The sequence below is a fragment of the Halichoeres trimaculatus genome, unplaced genomic scaffold, assembly GCF_033239565.1.
Source record: "Halichoeres trimaculatus isolate MK-OKI-2021-1 unplaced genomic scaffold, fHalTri1.1 fHalTri1_scaffold_20, whole genome shotgun sequence".
Taxonomy (NCBI): domain Eukaryota; kingdom Metazoa; phylum Chordata; class Actinopteri; order Labriformes; family Labridae; genus Halichoeres; species Halichoeres trimaculatus.
Window position 1 is genome coordinate 6,319,537 of NW_027437198.1, and position 14,541 is coordinate 6,334,077.

At 38.2% G+C, this 14,541-nt stretch overlaps 1 protein-coding gene across 1 annotated transcript; it reads left to right on the forward strand.

Annotated features, from left to right (window-relative positions):
• The first annotated feature begins 4,355 nt into the window (after positions 1–4,355).
• LOC141809216 (ras-related C3 botulinum toxin substrate 1-like) lies at positions 4,356–12,603 on the forward strand. The gene is made up of 6 exons (XM_074696117.1): positions 4,356–4,701; positions 6,269–6,340; positions 6,685–6,802; positions 7,034–7,096; positions 10,702–10,861; positions 10,963–12,603. Exons 1-6 carry the CDS (start codon positions 4,667–4,669, stop codon positions 11,091–11,093), a joined length of 579 nt encoding a protein of 192 aa, XP_074552218.1. The 5' UTR covers positions 4,356–4,666; the 3' UTR covers positions 11,094–12,603.
• The last annotated feature ends 1,938 nt before the right edge of the window (positions 12,604–14,541 follow it).

Here is a 14,541-nt window from a genome sequence, read left to right on the forward strand (position 1 = left end):
ACCGATATTTGAAGCCGATATTCATTTGCAGTCAAAGTGAAAATATTGGCGTAAAAAATTTAATTCAAACTCCAACGCTTAACTGCATTCAAATGCCTTCAAGCATATGTTTATTAAACAGCTCCCATGCTTAGCAGCATGTTTTATAAAGGTAAATAAATAGCTAAAGTTTTCTACATTAAATAAAGTTTTCCAAAATTTATATGTAACTGCAATAAAACTGGACAGAACAGAGTTTGTGTTGCCTTTTACAGGCATGTAATGCAGTTGAAATGATTTTCTGTTTGGTTTCACATGACTGATTTGAAATGGCCATCTAGAGCTTCCATAGAGCAGAATTGCATCAACAAGCAGCTCCTGAATGTCTGCAGTTTAAAACATTTCTTATTGTTTTTTAAGGGGCAGAAAAATATATTCTTGTGGGTATTGATTAGAGGAATGATTTTTGTGTCTGTGGAAGTTAAAAGAAGCTCATAGACAGTGAGATAGTCACGATGCTAATTGCGTTAGCCCGTCAATGGGATTTTCCATTGACATTAGCATTATCAGCCTTCAGATGAAAAGAAGGCCGATATGCCCCAAAGTGCCAAATATCGGCCCCGGATTATTGGTCTATCCCTAGTCAGAAGCTTTTAATAGATGAAGAGCTGTTTGTTCTTTCTAGACTCCTCAGAAATGTGATGAACGTCTGGGATGCTATTGGCCAGATGGTTTCAGCTAACAGACCTTGTCGCATGGGTTGCTGGTTCAGCTCCCAGCCATGATCCTTTGCTCATATTATCCCCTATTCTCCTCTTCCCATCCTGATTGATTCAAAAAAGAACACCCCCTTAAGATTACGAAGTCCAAACAAAAACATAACATTCCCTTTATGTCTGCAGAAAAACCTGATGCTGGTTAGTTCAGCAGAGAGGAAACTGCCTCAAATGCCAACATATTTTTGTACATAGCCAAAAGAATGACAGAATAGACTGAACATGGTGATTTCATCAATTTAATACTTTCAAAATTCAATCTTGAAACGTAATTCAGTGACTTCAGTACCCCTTACAAATACTTCACAGAAATAAAGATGCAGCTACAGTATTTTTTGGGATGTAATATCTTTCACAAATAAAAGCCTTTCCCAGTGCCACTGAAAACACAACAACGAGCATGAAGACCTGCCTGTACCAACACAAAAGAATACATGCAGTGAATCCCTGTGAGATTGAGAGTAATAACAGATTAAAGTTCCAGTAAAACAGTTGTGGTGTGTCGTAGATGTGCTGTTATGCTACAACAAGCTCCAGCTGAAAGGTGATGTACCGCTTACGAAGCTAACCCCAACCTCCAGTAAAGTGTCCATGCCACAGAGGACAGAAAAACATGCCTGTTTGTGTCATGCTGTTTCCACATTTACTGGTTAAATTAAGGTGAGATGTTAACACTGAGAGTTTAAAACATACAGGTCACAATGAAAGAAAGCTACAAAGCTACACAGTGACAATCATCTGTTTCCAGGATCCAAACCATGCCATAGTCCTGTACATCCAGAGAGAGGCAGCATCAAAACCCATCCTTCGTCCGTCACAGTCCCCCTGGTCAGGACAGACGGCTTTTGAATCTCAGGTGGCAATCCACACCAGTGAACGTGAGGCACTTCCTCACCCATCACTGCTCACTGTGGCTCATTTTTTGCAGATATCACTGTTGTCCATTCTCCTGCAAAGGCACTGGGCTCAAGTGACGAGGGCTTTCGTCACTTCATTGCACTGTAACAGCGGTTTGCAGAAACGAGCCTCCTCTTCCTCCACATGGCTGTGCGGTGTCAGACAGAGGTCTGAAACATGGCAGTGCTCACGGTGTACCAAATTCAAGTTCAATTACAGGCATTGATGGATCAGTGGATCTCTATGTGGACCTGTGAACACATGAAGGAGCTGTCAGAAAACACACTTCAGCTGAATAAACAGATGAGACATTTACCTTTGAACAGAGTATTTCATAGAGCCAGAAGAAAACATGGAGAAGCAGCATTCAGTTTTAAAACTTAATACATCTTATTATTGACAAATATGACAAATACCTATATTTTCTGTTATTAAACATTAATACTCTTCAATTTTTATGCTTGTTTTGTAAAAAATGTCATAATAGACTGGCTCCTTCCATGTTTCCTGTTTTTATCCTCTCGTCTTGATATCATGATACTTATTGATACTGCTTTGGTACCTTTAAAATGCCTAAATAACATATTGTACCAAACATAAAAAACTATAAATACTTTAGAGAAGAAGCCAAGACAATGTGCAGTTTTATATGATAGGTGGCTAGAGATGCATGACATTTGGTGACCATTTCATCAACAAATTTAAGTCCAAAATGATGAGGTTTGAGGTCATATTTATAGTAATGCATGGGTTAAAAATACTTGTTTTCCCTCCTATGTCAAATGTGTTATCATATTTTAAAAATTACGTTTAGTAAGCTTCAGGTTCCCTTTTAGTAATATATCATAGACGAGTTAAGCCTGGCAGATTGATACTTGATAATACGGTAACTAGTTGCTGCCCTATTTCCGCTAAATAAAGAATTGGGTCTAATACTTACTTAGCTAACCTTCATTGAGGAATAATAGAAACACATGGAGGCAAATGTCAAAACAAACACGCAGTGACGTGGTCTTAAAACACCTCTTAATAACTGTTATAACAAAACCTGAAGATTATAACATTCGGACTGGTACCATAAGTTGAGACTCGGTGAACCAAATAGGGCTGCACTGGTGTCAGACTGCATTATGTTCAAAACTTGCTCATGATACACGACCCTTTGTCATCAGCTGTTGACTCACAAGCTACACACGGGAACAGAACTGGTAGCGACATGATTTCTTCTTGATGAATTAAAAACCTACCTGTAATCTGACATTAAACATCATCGAAGCAACAAGGTAGATGTAGGGGAACCTGATTCGCAGTCGCCAGGCGAGATCAAAAAATATCAACAAAGTCCTCGTCAAGCCTTTGGAAAACACTCCGTAAGTCCGACCAGCGGAGCCCGAAAATCGGAGCACTAAATAAGATAGATTCGCCATACAGACGAAGGCTGTCCCGCTTGCTTCTGCGGTCACTTCGTCAGATAAAAAGGCGGACCAGTACGTAAAATGATGACTGATCTGTGACGGTTCATATTCCTATCGCTGACTGACGCCGAGCTCCATTTTTACTTCTGCTGATTGTGTTGGCAGAGCTGCTCCACCCCGACGGCTTCTCTGCCGACTCCTGTTATGGTGAGCGGAGGGACGCATTTGGGTGTGACACACGGAAGCTCAGAAAAATATATTTTAATTTTATAACACAAAGAATAATAACTAACTAACTAACTAACTAAATACCTTAGTAACTTACTCACTAACTAGTTAACTAAATAAATCAAATTGCCTTTTTCCTTGATACTAAAAGCAGTATTGATTTTTGTAGCTATCTAGGTTCAGACTGAAATAATCAGTAGTTAATGTCTGGTGCCAGTCGGTTTAAATAACACATCATAAAAGTTCCTACCTAATGGGGAAAAAAAAGATTAAAAAAAAAAAAAGATTAAAAAACAAACAAACAAAAAAAAAACTTTCAATAAAATTCAATAAAATAAAAACTTTGTAATGATGCTATGTATATATATGAATGAATGAACATATGTAGTTACCAAAACTTCATGAATATTTTTCATCTTCTATATCTTGTGCAAACAAATTTTTTATTACGTACATGCAAGTTTTGTTATATTGTGCCAGCTGCGGGAGCAACAGGGTACATCAACACACATAAATCTAGGGCAACAGCAAACACAGTCTGGTTCATATAATGCTTTAGGTATTTTTCTTATTCACTGCATGATTGTGATTAACCTATAAAAGAATTTAATGGTTAATATTTTGCTCATAGTGTCCAAATGCTCATTTATGGAGTCAAATATGTAATCCTTATGTGCCAAATGGGTCTACCATTACTACTTTAACGTCCATCAATGTTCTCCAAGTCAGTTTCATGATTGCAATAAAAAATTATTTACAGTGTTGCTTTGTTTTGGGAAAAGAAGCATGAAGGCAAAATTCTGCTTGAAATGTTATTGATGTGACGTCATTTCCTTAAACAGTGCCACACTCCAAAAAGTCCGGACTTGTCGGTTAACTTTTTATTTCCTTGTTGCTTTTTTCCTCAAAAGACTTGACTCCCCTATTTTTTTCCTATATCAATTTTTGAGTCAATAATGAACATGTGATCGTTTTCTTTTTTTAAGGGCGTGTCAGCGCTTCCCAGATTTTGTGGGCGTATCAAGCTGGTTAACCGGATGCGCTGTCTGCTTGCTGAGGCCAGCTTCATTTTTTTTCCTTAGGGGTGGTGGCCGCTGTTTTGCTTCATAGCTTCTAGATCAGCCCACGAAAGCATGGGAATGTTGCGGGGGAATTTCTGAGTAAACTTGCGTGTAAGTGCTAGATAAGTTAGCGTGAGTGTACCACAAGCTGCTACAGAAGTTAAGAAGACTCCCTGGTTTGTCCAAAGGTTTTCACTGCACCGCTGTTGGGACATTTCAACAGCGAGCAATCCCGGACAAAGGAAAAGAGAGCCTTCAGCTAACGTTAGCTGCTCTCGGGCTAACTTAGCATTCCTATAGCTGCGGCGCAATGCAGGCCATAAAGTGTGTCGTTGTAGGAGACGGGTAAGTTAACAAAACTGGCTAATTGCTCTCCCATCCTGTCTTACTGTAAAGTGGACGCTGACTGAAAACGCCCAGATGTGGCTAACGCTGAAGCTATTTGATCCAGATTTTTCCTATCGGGTAAACTTAGCGATATACAACTTTAACAACCTGTTTCTTTAACACAATCCTGTTCACTTCTCCCCTTTTCGATTCGAGATTCACCAATTTTTAATACATCTTCATTAGCTAGTTATTAGCTAATGCTGATGTTATGATTTATGTAGACATTGCGCCTTAGTTTGTATCATGGGCGTCGTACTGGGGGGAAAGTGGGACAGACTACCCTCAACTCCAAAGGAGGAATGGCCCCCAGGTGGGCCTGAATTAGGATTTTTGTTTGTTAGTTTATTCCTTCTTTGATTTATTGCATAGTTAAGTTTCAGAAATAACATTGTTTTGGAAAAAATGTGGATTATTTTAGAGGAATTGCTCACCCCTCCTGTAATAATTAACATGTAAAGGGTGACCCAAGAGTGGTGAGGTAACTTTAGGGACTGAGTTACACTTTATTACATTATGTACTTCCTTATGTACTACATATTCTGATGCGAACTTAAATGTTTGATCTTTATCAGTATCACTGCTGATGTTATTATAGTAGGAACACACAATTTAATGATTATCTACCCTCAAATTCCAGGATGCAACACTTGAGCCTTATTTAATAGCTTTTCAGAGGGTCCTGCCTTGTAAACAAGCCATTTGCTAATCTTTGACATCACTCAAACATTGCTTTCCTCCTTCTGGAGTGACTCATACATCACTGACCTCCTTAACCACTGTTTTAATTCCCGGTTTAGCAACAGTTACCAATCAACTAAAATATTTCAGTCATTGAAATGTGGTTTGTTTGTCTTCAAGTGTTGTTAGTTGCTGTTGTTAGTTGCTGTGGATGTTTCATTTCATGTGGAAAAAACCCAGAAAACAAAGAGTGTGATTTCATTTAAGACTTTGTCTTCTACTGTCAAAGATTGGTAAATGATTATAGTATTTAGCAAGGACATGTCTTTTAAATGTGTAACAGCATGTGGGAGGTAAACACGCACACACACAGCTCAGTGTTCAGGGTGTGGTGGATACCACGGATGCACAGTCACTGATGTTGCTTTGGCTGTGTTTGATTTATTATTAATTTAGTGTTACTAATGGCCTTGCGGGAGATATTGTTCTTTCCAAAGAGTCTTTTTTTAGAAGCATCATTTAAAATAAGGGTGTGTATTAATAAAGAAAAACTATCTCGTTTCCACTTTTCAAACAGATTCCATCCATGTTATGAGGAGGACTTTTTATTGCTTGATTGAATGATTTATGTGTTTTACAAGGAACTACATCTGTATGTTGCTGTAATAGTATGTCACTTCACATGTGTGACAAAAAACGAACACATTCTGGCTTCTGAAATGAGTATTACAGTTTTTTGGGGAGTAAACTGACTATGAAACAACGCCCCATCCTTTAAAAGAGTAAGCTTTTCTAAAGATTGGTGCTGTAGATTGTAAAACACTCGATTTTTCCTCTCCCTCAGTGCTGTGGGTAAGACCTGCCTGCTCATCAGCTACACTACCAATGCCTTTCCTGGAGAGTACATCCCCACTGTGTGAGTATCTCCTTCTGCAGCAGCTGCCATTATATGTCTTTTATGTACTTTCCTCTACTGTCTTTGCATAATTTAAAAGCCTTTGTTGTCTACTGAAACAAAAGTTTGAGACTCTAATGGTTCAGGTTGGCGGATGTGGTAACTTACGAGAAGAACCCAAAGTCTTTATCTCATCCTTTGACTGATATTCACTTGTGTTGACTGATATTCACTTGTGTTGATCTGTATCACTGTAAGCGTGTCGTGTGTTGGCTTAGTATTGTCGTTGAACTAGATTTTAGTGATGAGTCATATCAGTATGATTGATTCTCACTGGTTACTTCGTCCATCATCTCCTCTGAAAGGTTTGACAATTACTCTGCCAATGTTATGGTGGATGGGAAACCTGTGAATCTGGGCCTTTGGGATACAGCAGGACAAGAAGACTACGACAGACTCCGCCCACTTTCCTACCCACAGACGGTATGATTGCAGAAACAGATAACCAGTGCTGCATTTTATATTTACCTATTGTTGTTCTTCTGGTAATGCGGGTAGTCATACATAACCACTTAGAGAAGTTAAGCAACTTCAGGGAAGTTAAGAGGAAAGAAAAACACCACACCTTTGTACGTCATAATCACTGGGTTTGATGTCTCTGACTGGAAGTGATGGTGATGATCTCTGGTTGCATTGTTTTCTTTTTCTCTCCAGGATGTGTTTCTCATCTGCTTTTCGCTTGTTAGTCCTGCCTCGTTTGAAAACGTCCGTGCCAAGGTGAGTTCAAGGCCCTGTCTGTTAAAAAGTGTAAAAGCAATGAATTGATTATTACAGGAAATGGTTACTAGGCCTGTCACGATAACAAATTTTGCCAGATGATAATTTTCCAAAATATTATAGCCGATAAACGATATTATTGTCAATATTATTTTGATTTTTTTATCCATTTTTTCATTGATGTAATTATGAGAAATGGGAGAATAAAGTGAGTACATCATATCAAAAGCAAGAAACTTTAATTTCTTGAGAGTATTTAACTGTAATTAAAAGGTCAGGATCTTTTAAATAAAATAAATTAAACAAAAAACATAATAAATTTAACAAACAAGAAAGAAAAAAATACAATGAAAATGAAATGGACTCTCTTTTAGAAAAAAATACATGTCAATGAAAATAATTAATACTAATCAAAAACAATAAAACATAGACCCTGTCTCTAAAGAAAGAACAAAACTCCAAAAAAAAAAACAAAAAAACAATAAAAACTATAGCCTAATAAATGGGAGTTCCTGAATTGTTTTTAACATGTACTTTTTCCCAGTCAATCCGTACTGTCTGTCAAACATTTTGAACAAAATCGTCTTTCAACCGTATTGAAGGGCTGCATTTCTTTGGCAATGTAGCTGTCTTTGAGTGCCCACCATTTGGCACTTTTATTTCTATTTACTTTGCAGACCAAAAGCCTCAGTAAGAGCGGATTGTCAAAGATCAAGGCTCCGCTGCACCTCCCCTTCTTCTTCTTCGTCGCCACTATTTTCAAACAAATGCGACATATCAGTTCGTTGGTGTTAATGAGCTCACACTTTGTTCATTCTGATAAAAAACAAAATATTCCCACTCTGGGACTGTGGCAGCCGGCTTAAGAACCGTATCTTTCGTGCCATCACTCATATTAGCGTGTGTTTCCTCTTTACCCCTCACGCTCGCTTCAGCTCTCTCCGCGTGAGCAGCCCTGTCTTCACCCCAAAGATCTCATTTTTGACAGATGCTCACTCCGCTATAAATCCGCTAAATCCGCTATAGAACCTATGCACCCCGATGTTAGGAAAGATAGACGTTGTGAGCCATCTTCTCATTCAGCCTCTTTGGTGGAACAAACATGCATGCACGTGTCAGTTTATCGAGGCTGGCAAACTTACAGAGGACGTTTTTAGTTATTGTTCGGTTAATCGATTTATTGATTATTGTCACAGGCTTTGTGTTTTTTATGAAGAATGATTCCTGATCTTATGGTCAGTTTCCTTACTGTGCATTTTAAGGGGAAAGTTTTTGCTCACTGTGTATTCTCATATCTGATGATTTTTTCTGCATCACTGGTGATGCAGAAAAATCATGCGCATGATTGTGATCAATCATGCTCACCAGACTCTCAGTTCCAGTTAAAACCCGCATATATCATCACTTACCTGCAGGTTGTACGGTAAAGTGAGAGCAGTGAGTTGGGCACTTGTCTTTTCTGCTCAGGGGTGTGTCCAGAGAGAGTCTGTGACCTAATCATCTAAAATCCTAGACTGTGGTTGGTTATTTGCCTTGTCAGTCCTTGAAATTGTAAAAACAATCTTGGCTCAAAGCTGAGGGGAATCACTCCATCAGGATCTGGGAGAAGACTCTTGCAGTGTGTTACTTCTGAAATGACAGTTATTGGCCATTTATCTAATGCTGTGCAGGAGTTTTAAGGACTGTCCGGAATAGATGCACAGTCTGGTTTGAGGAGATTTATCAGTGGGAAAACGGTTTCCTGCAAAGACTATCATTGCTTTAAAAAAAAAAAAAACAGCCATGTGACTCTGTGCAACTGTGGCGTTCTCTGTAGCTCATCTGTTTTTTTCTTCCCGCTTGCCACTTGCATGTTAGTGAAGCTTATGACCATTTTACCGGGACTTGAGTAACCAGAGCATTTAGACCAAGAAAAAATAAGAAATGTCTTACACGCCAAATATTGAGGATATTCTGGACATTCATTCATTTTATTTACTGGGGCTGCCACTGTAACATGTTACTTAGATTAATTAATTACACCAGAAATTAAAATTAATTAAAATTAGCGTGATTATCTCATTCGCTGCCGGCCATTTTCAGCACATCTTGAACAATCTTTCAAGACCCAAATAATATTGTTTTCTATGACTATGTCAACACCAAAACTACCGAAGAAAAGTGGACTCTCTTGTTTCCAACCAAAAACCAGACAAATCATACTTTTTTGATCGTGTTCATCTCGGACGCTCCATCCTTTGATCCTTTCCGTGATCTTTGTTGTCTTTTATCATGATCACGGCGCTCTTTCTCTCTGAACTACCATGACACATCCTCAGTTGGAGCGTGAGCTGCCTGAACTTTTCTGACTTGCAGCGTCTCCCTATGTCTCTGTCATCTCACATCTTCTCCTCGTATCCATGCTAAGCTCTCATCCAAAGAGCACACCGCTCTCACCCACAGTTGTTTACGAGCAGGATTTTGATTGACAAGCTCCACCAGACCCCGCCTCCCCTCGCTGAAAAACATAATTTACTTCTAAAAACGCAGTAAACGGTTGCTCAACGTAAATAGCAGCGAACATGGACATTTTATTATTGGCCAGTTGAAAAAAATGTGGATTTACAAATCTTGTCTTCTTCGTGTTTTTATTTGATTAGTCATGCACTACAACTTTGTAATGTCCTAGAATTCAGATTCTTTATTTGAGAACCTTAAGCAGATATGAGATTAAAATGAGATTAATCGGATTAATTAATTACAAACCCTGTAATTAATTTGTTTTGTTTTTTTTAATTGCCTGGTAGCACTAATTTTTACTCTTGTAAGATTCAAGAAGATGATTCAAATGTCACTCTTCTTCAACATCTGCATGATCCTTGGTTTAGATTAGACATGCACCGATCAATTGGTGCCGATTTCCTTAGTTCTGGGGGATCGGTGAGCGGCCCATCCTTACATATGAAACTTATCTTATATACCTCCAGAAAGGTCTGACAGCCAGCTATTAGCCACAGTTGCATGAGGAGTTTTTCGTCTTCCCGAATGGAATCTTTCTGGATGACTTTTCCGAAAACAATAGTATACATGGGAAGGAATATTCCAATCTCTGGTTTACATGCGCTGCTTTAATCAAACAGAACAGGGCATGCGAAGAAATATGTAAACATCACATGATTTATCAACAAACGTCTCTAGTTGTGTCTTAGGTCATATCTGAGCATGCGCTGAAAGAACGTACCCTGACAACTTTCCATTTGAGTGGATACATGATACCTCAATCGGTTTTGGGAAAGGAATACCTAAAACTCAGGACTCTTTATCAGTTGTTTAAGTTAAAACACAACATTATTCACTTTCCATAAAATAAGATTGGAACATTGAAGGTATATGCTGTCAGTTATGAAAAATAAAAATCGGTATCGGCCCAAATCGGTATTGACAGGTCAGGCTTTTCAAAGATCGATGATCAGCCTGAAAATTGTGTTTGGTGCACCCCTAGTTTAAATCTTTGTTGTTCAGTAGATATGATTGATATCAGTAATACTACTACTATGTGTGATGATGATGATGACTCTGCATAAGTGGGATCCTCCTAACTTCTCTGTCTTGTGCTCGCTCTGCAGTGGTACCCTGAGGTGAGACACCACTGTCCCAACACTCCCATCATCCTGGTGGGTACCAAGCTGGACTTGAGAGACGACAAGGACACAACGGAAAAGCTGAGGGAGAAAAAACTCTCCCCTATCACATATCCACAAGGACTGGCGATGGCTAAAGAAATCGGTAAGACTGCATTCAGACCCTTTCAGTCTACCTCCGTCTTTTCTCTCTCCTGGGACATTTGTGAAATGTATTGAACCATGTCTTCTGTATGTCTTCCTCAGCATCCGTAAAGTACCTGGAGTGCTCAGCCCTGACTCAGCGTGGCCTTAAAACTGTGTTCGACGAGGCCATCCGGGCCGTCCTCTGCCCTCAGCCTGTCAAGAAGAAGCGCAAGAAGTGCACTCTTCTCTAAGACTTCCTCTCCTGGCTCAGTGACAGAAGACCAGTGATGGTGAGGGTGGATGAAGACACAGGAGCAACACACCAGTATACACGAGAAAACAATGTACTTCAGATTCTTTCCTTCCATTAGTGTAGCTTCAGCAGTTAAACCAATCATTACCATTTCAGATTTCATAGGGTCAGATGTAGGAGAGGGCCATAAGATGACACACCCTAGTCCTTTACCAACTCATAAACCCAATAGACGAGTAAAATGCAATTCTTGAGGCCTTCTGAAATAGATTGGATGTTTTTGTAAAAAAAAAAAAAAAAACAGACCGTGGAATGTTTTCATTTCGTTCTTCCACCGGTTCTTCAATTCTCTCCTTTTTTTGTTTTGTTTACAGTCTCGTTTGTTTTTGAAAGGAAGAAATATTGCCAAATGTGTTCTGCGGACGTGCTGTAGTTAAGCAGAAAAGACATGTTTTGTTTCCATCGTCTTGAACCTTTAAACCTTCAAGATACAGCTGACATTTGCCGTCGTGTGTTGCTTTTTCTGTTCAGCTCATTGACCACTGCGATTTTCAGTTTTCTGTTTCATTTTGCAAGGGCTGTCATGAGTCACAAACCCTCAACAAGGAACTCGAAGCAGCCATCCACGAGCTTCTCTGTTTTCACCTTGAGCTAGTTTCATTTGAAGTCGAGTCTTGGTAGTAAATATAATAATCTACACTTGTGGATTAACTGACACCTGTTACATACTGGAAATGCAGAATGGGAACAAATCTTTGGACACCATCAGTGCTATTAACTAACCTCATTAAATTGAAATAATCCAGTATTTCTTGCTTCAACCTGTCAGGGTCGACGGTATTTTCTTTCCCTTGAAGTTTCTCGACTGTGTAGCTGCCCAGGCGTGCAAAGCTGACATTTTTATTTTATATCGGATTAAAACGGTTTAGGTGGTGGGGAACAAGAGCACCTTTAAAGCTCTGTGGGCATTTATCAAACAAGAAAATGTGCAGCACATTTATGATTTTTAACAGCGTCACTACTGGCAGTGTCTCAAGAAGGAGCATTTATGCCTGCTAATAACAGAGCTACTGTTGTTTATGTTGTAGAATACAATGTACTCATCTTTTGTTATAATCATGTGATTTGACTATTTTGTACTTTTCTTCACAGAAGTTCATTCACTCACTGTATTGTTCAACTAACACTATGAATATCCTTTGTTTATTACCTCTACAGTTAACGCTACCTTAATCTCCATACAAGCCTAGCTTTTTGTAATTAATGCTGATAGCATGTATGTGCAACATATACTGAAAACTAAGATTAGAATGCTACAGTTATATTTTTTGCCTATTTACAAAATGTATTTGAACTACTAGATCAGGGGGTTAAGTACATGTTGCTCATCTGTAATGTATTCAGACATCAAGCTGTGCTTTAATTCAAGCCAATGTTGTGACTCTTTAGTTTTATGGATAAAAGCTGTTGTCACTTTTTGAAAAAGCCAATAAATCAAGTAAAAACAGCTTGGTGGTGTTGGTCGTATTTGGATTGCAGTTTCATTTGGTTTTAAACTGGTTTGAAAGTAAATGAGTGACACATTTGAACAACAGGTGATGCCACAGAGTTTAAAAACAGTTCAAATGCAGTCGCAACTCATATCACATTACAGAAAATGCTTATATTTTTGCCTCTAACAGCTTTTATTTTGTATAGATTCAAACAACCTGAATTAAATCAACACTGAAACTGGCAGACATCTTTGTTCTCTCACAATAATGTTCTTTTTTTTTCTTTTTTTTTTTAAGTTTAGTTTATTTCGGTCACTTCAAACATGAAATCTCACTTAAATCACACTTGCAAGCGAACAAGTGTTAGGTTAGTACCCGCATTAACCCCAAACAATCAACAAAATAAAAACAAACTAACAAAACAAGACCAAAAAGGTGTATGCTGAAGCCTTTGCTTATTTTGCCTACCCTTTTCAAATTCATGACTTACTCAGCTTCCTTTTGGTTGATATGAAACAATAAACTCACATATATCCAAAATCTGAACACACTTTGTGCCCACACCATAGTTCTGTACTTTACAATCATTTTTTGTTTAGGCAACTTTTTGAACCTATAATGTGTTTGACATTCTTTCATTTCTCTGTCTAATCCATTCCACAGACTAACTTCATACACTGAAACACATCTTAGTTTAACATTTGTCCTGCTCTTCGTTTTTGTGAATACACAACTCCCCCTCAGTTCATATTCACACACTCTAATCTGAAACAATCTCTGGATACAGCCTGGTAACATCTTAAGGTATGCCTTGAACATCAGTGAAGCTATCCTCAGACCCACAAGTTCACACAATTTTAGAGCTTGTAGCTTTTTAAATAATTTGTGTGTTGGTTCTCGGTAATCTGCTCGATTTATGAGCCTGATCACTTTCTTTTGAAGCAAAAAATTTGGATTTGTGACCGTTTTAAATGTTTTTCCCCAAACTTCCACACAGTAAGCAATGTATGCAAGAATGAAAGAACAATACAACACATGCAATCAATTTGGTTTTATAAAATATTGCAGCTAATTTTGATATTTTGGTTTTAATGTAATCAACATGAGGTTTCCAACTCTGTTTGTGGTCTATAATCACTCCTAAGAACTCATTCTCACATAAACACATTCTATCTCCATGCCATCTATCATGACTTTTACCCTTGTATAATTTTTTTTTATTTCCAAATATCATTTATTTAGTTAATCTGTAAAGAAGTTGCAGATGTGTTGAACTGGACAGCTTGGAGTTAATGGTTTACCTGTAAGAATGAGCAGGTTTCATAAAACGTATTAATCCTGAATCAACATTAGAGATGGACTGATATGGTTTTGTTCAGGGCGGATACAGATTACTAGCAGTCAAAAAGGTCAATTACCGATATTTGGAGCTGATATTTTATTTTTAAAAATTGGTGTCATAATTTTGAATGATAAAGATGTTCATATGCCTATTTTTATTAAACAGCTCCCGGGGTACATCTGTTCACATTACACTGTGCAGGATACTAAAATACACAGTTCTACTGTCATTTGTTGCTATGCACCTGGGCTGTTTTTTCTAACATTGTAATAAAGGATGATTATTATTTAATTAAAATTTTATTGACAGCTGGAAGGAAAGCAATAACATGTAGCTGGCTCAAACCTGAGCCCCTCCAGCCATGCTCAGTGGATGAACAATGTACAGGAGATTTTCACCATGGAAAGAATGACTTTTGCTCTGAGACCTTAAAGAAGATGGATTGCCCACAATTTCTCAAAGAACATGTTTTGACTCAACCTGCCTCCTTTATATATCAGAGTATTGGTCGCTGTCTCCAATGTTTGGTTTATTTATTTGTTTACTTATTTTTTTACAAGTTGTAAATTTTTACACTTAACCGGCACTAATCTGCCTTCTATACATGTTTA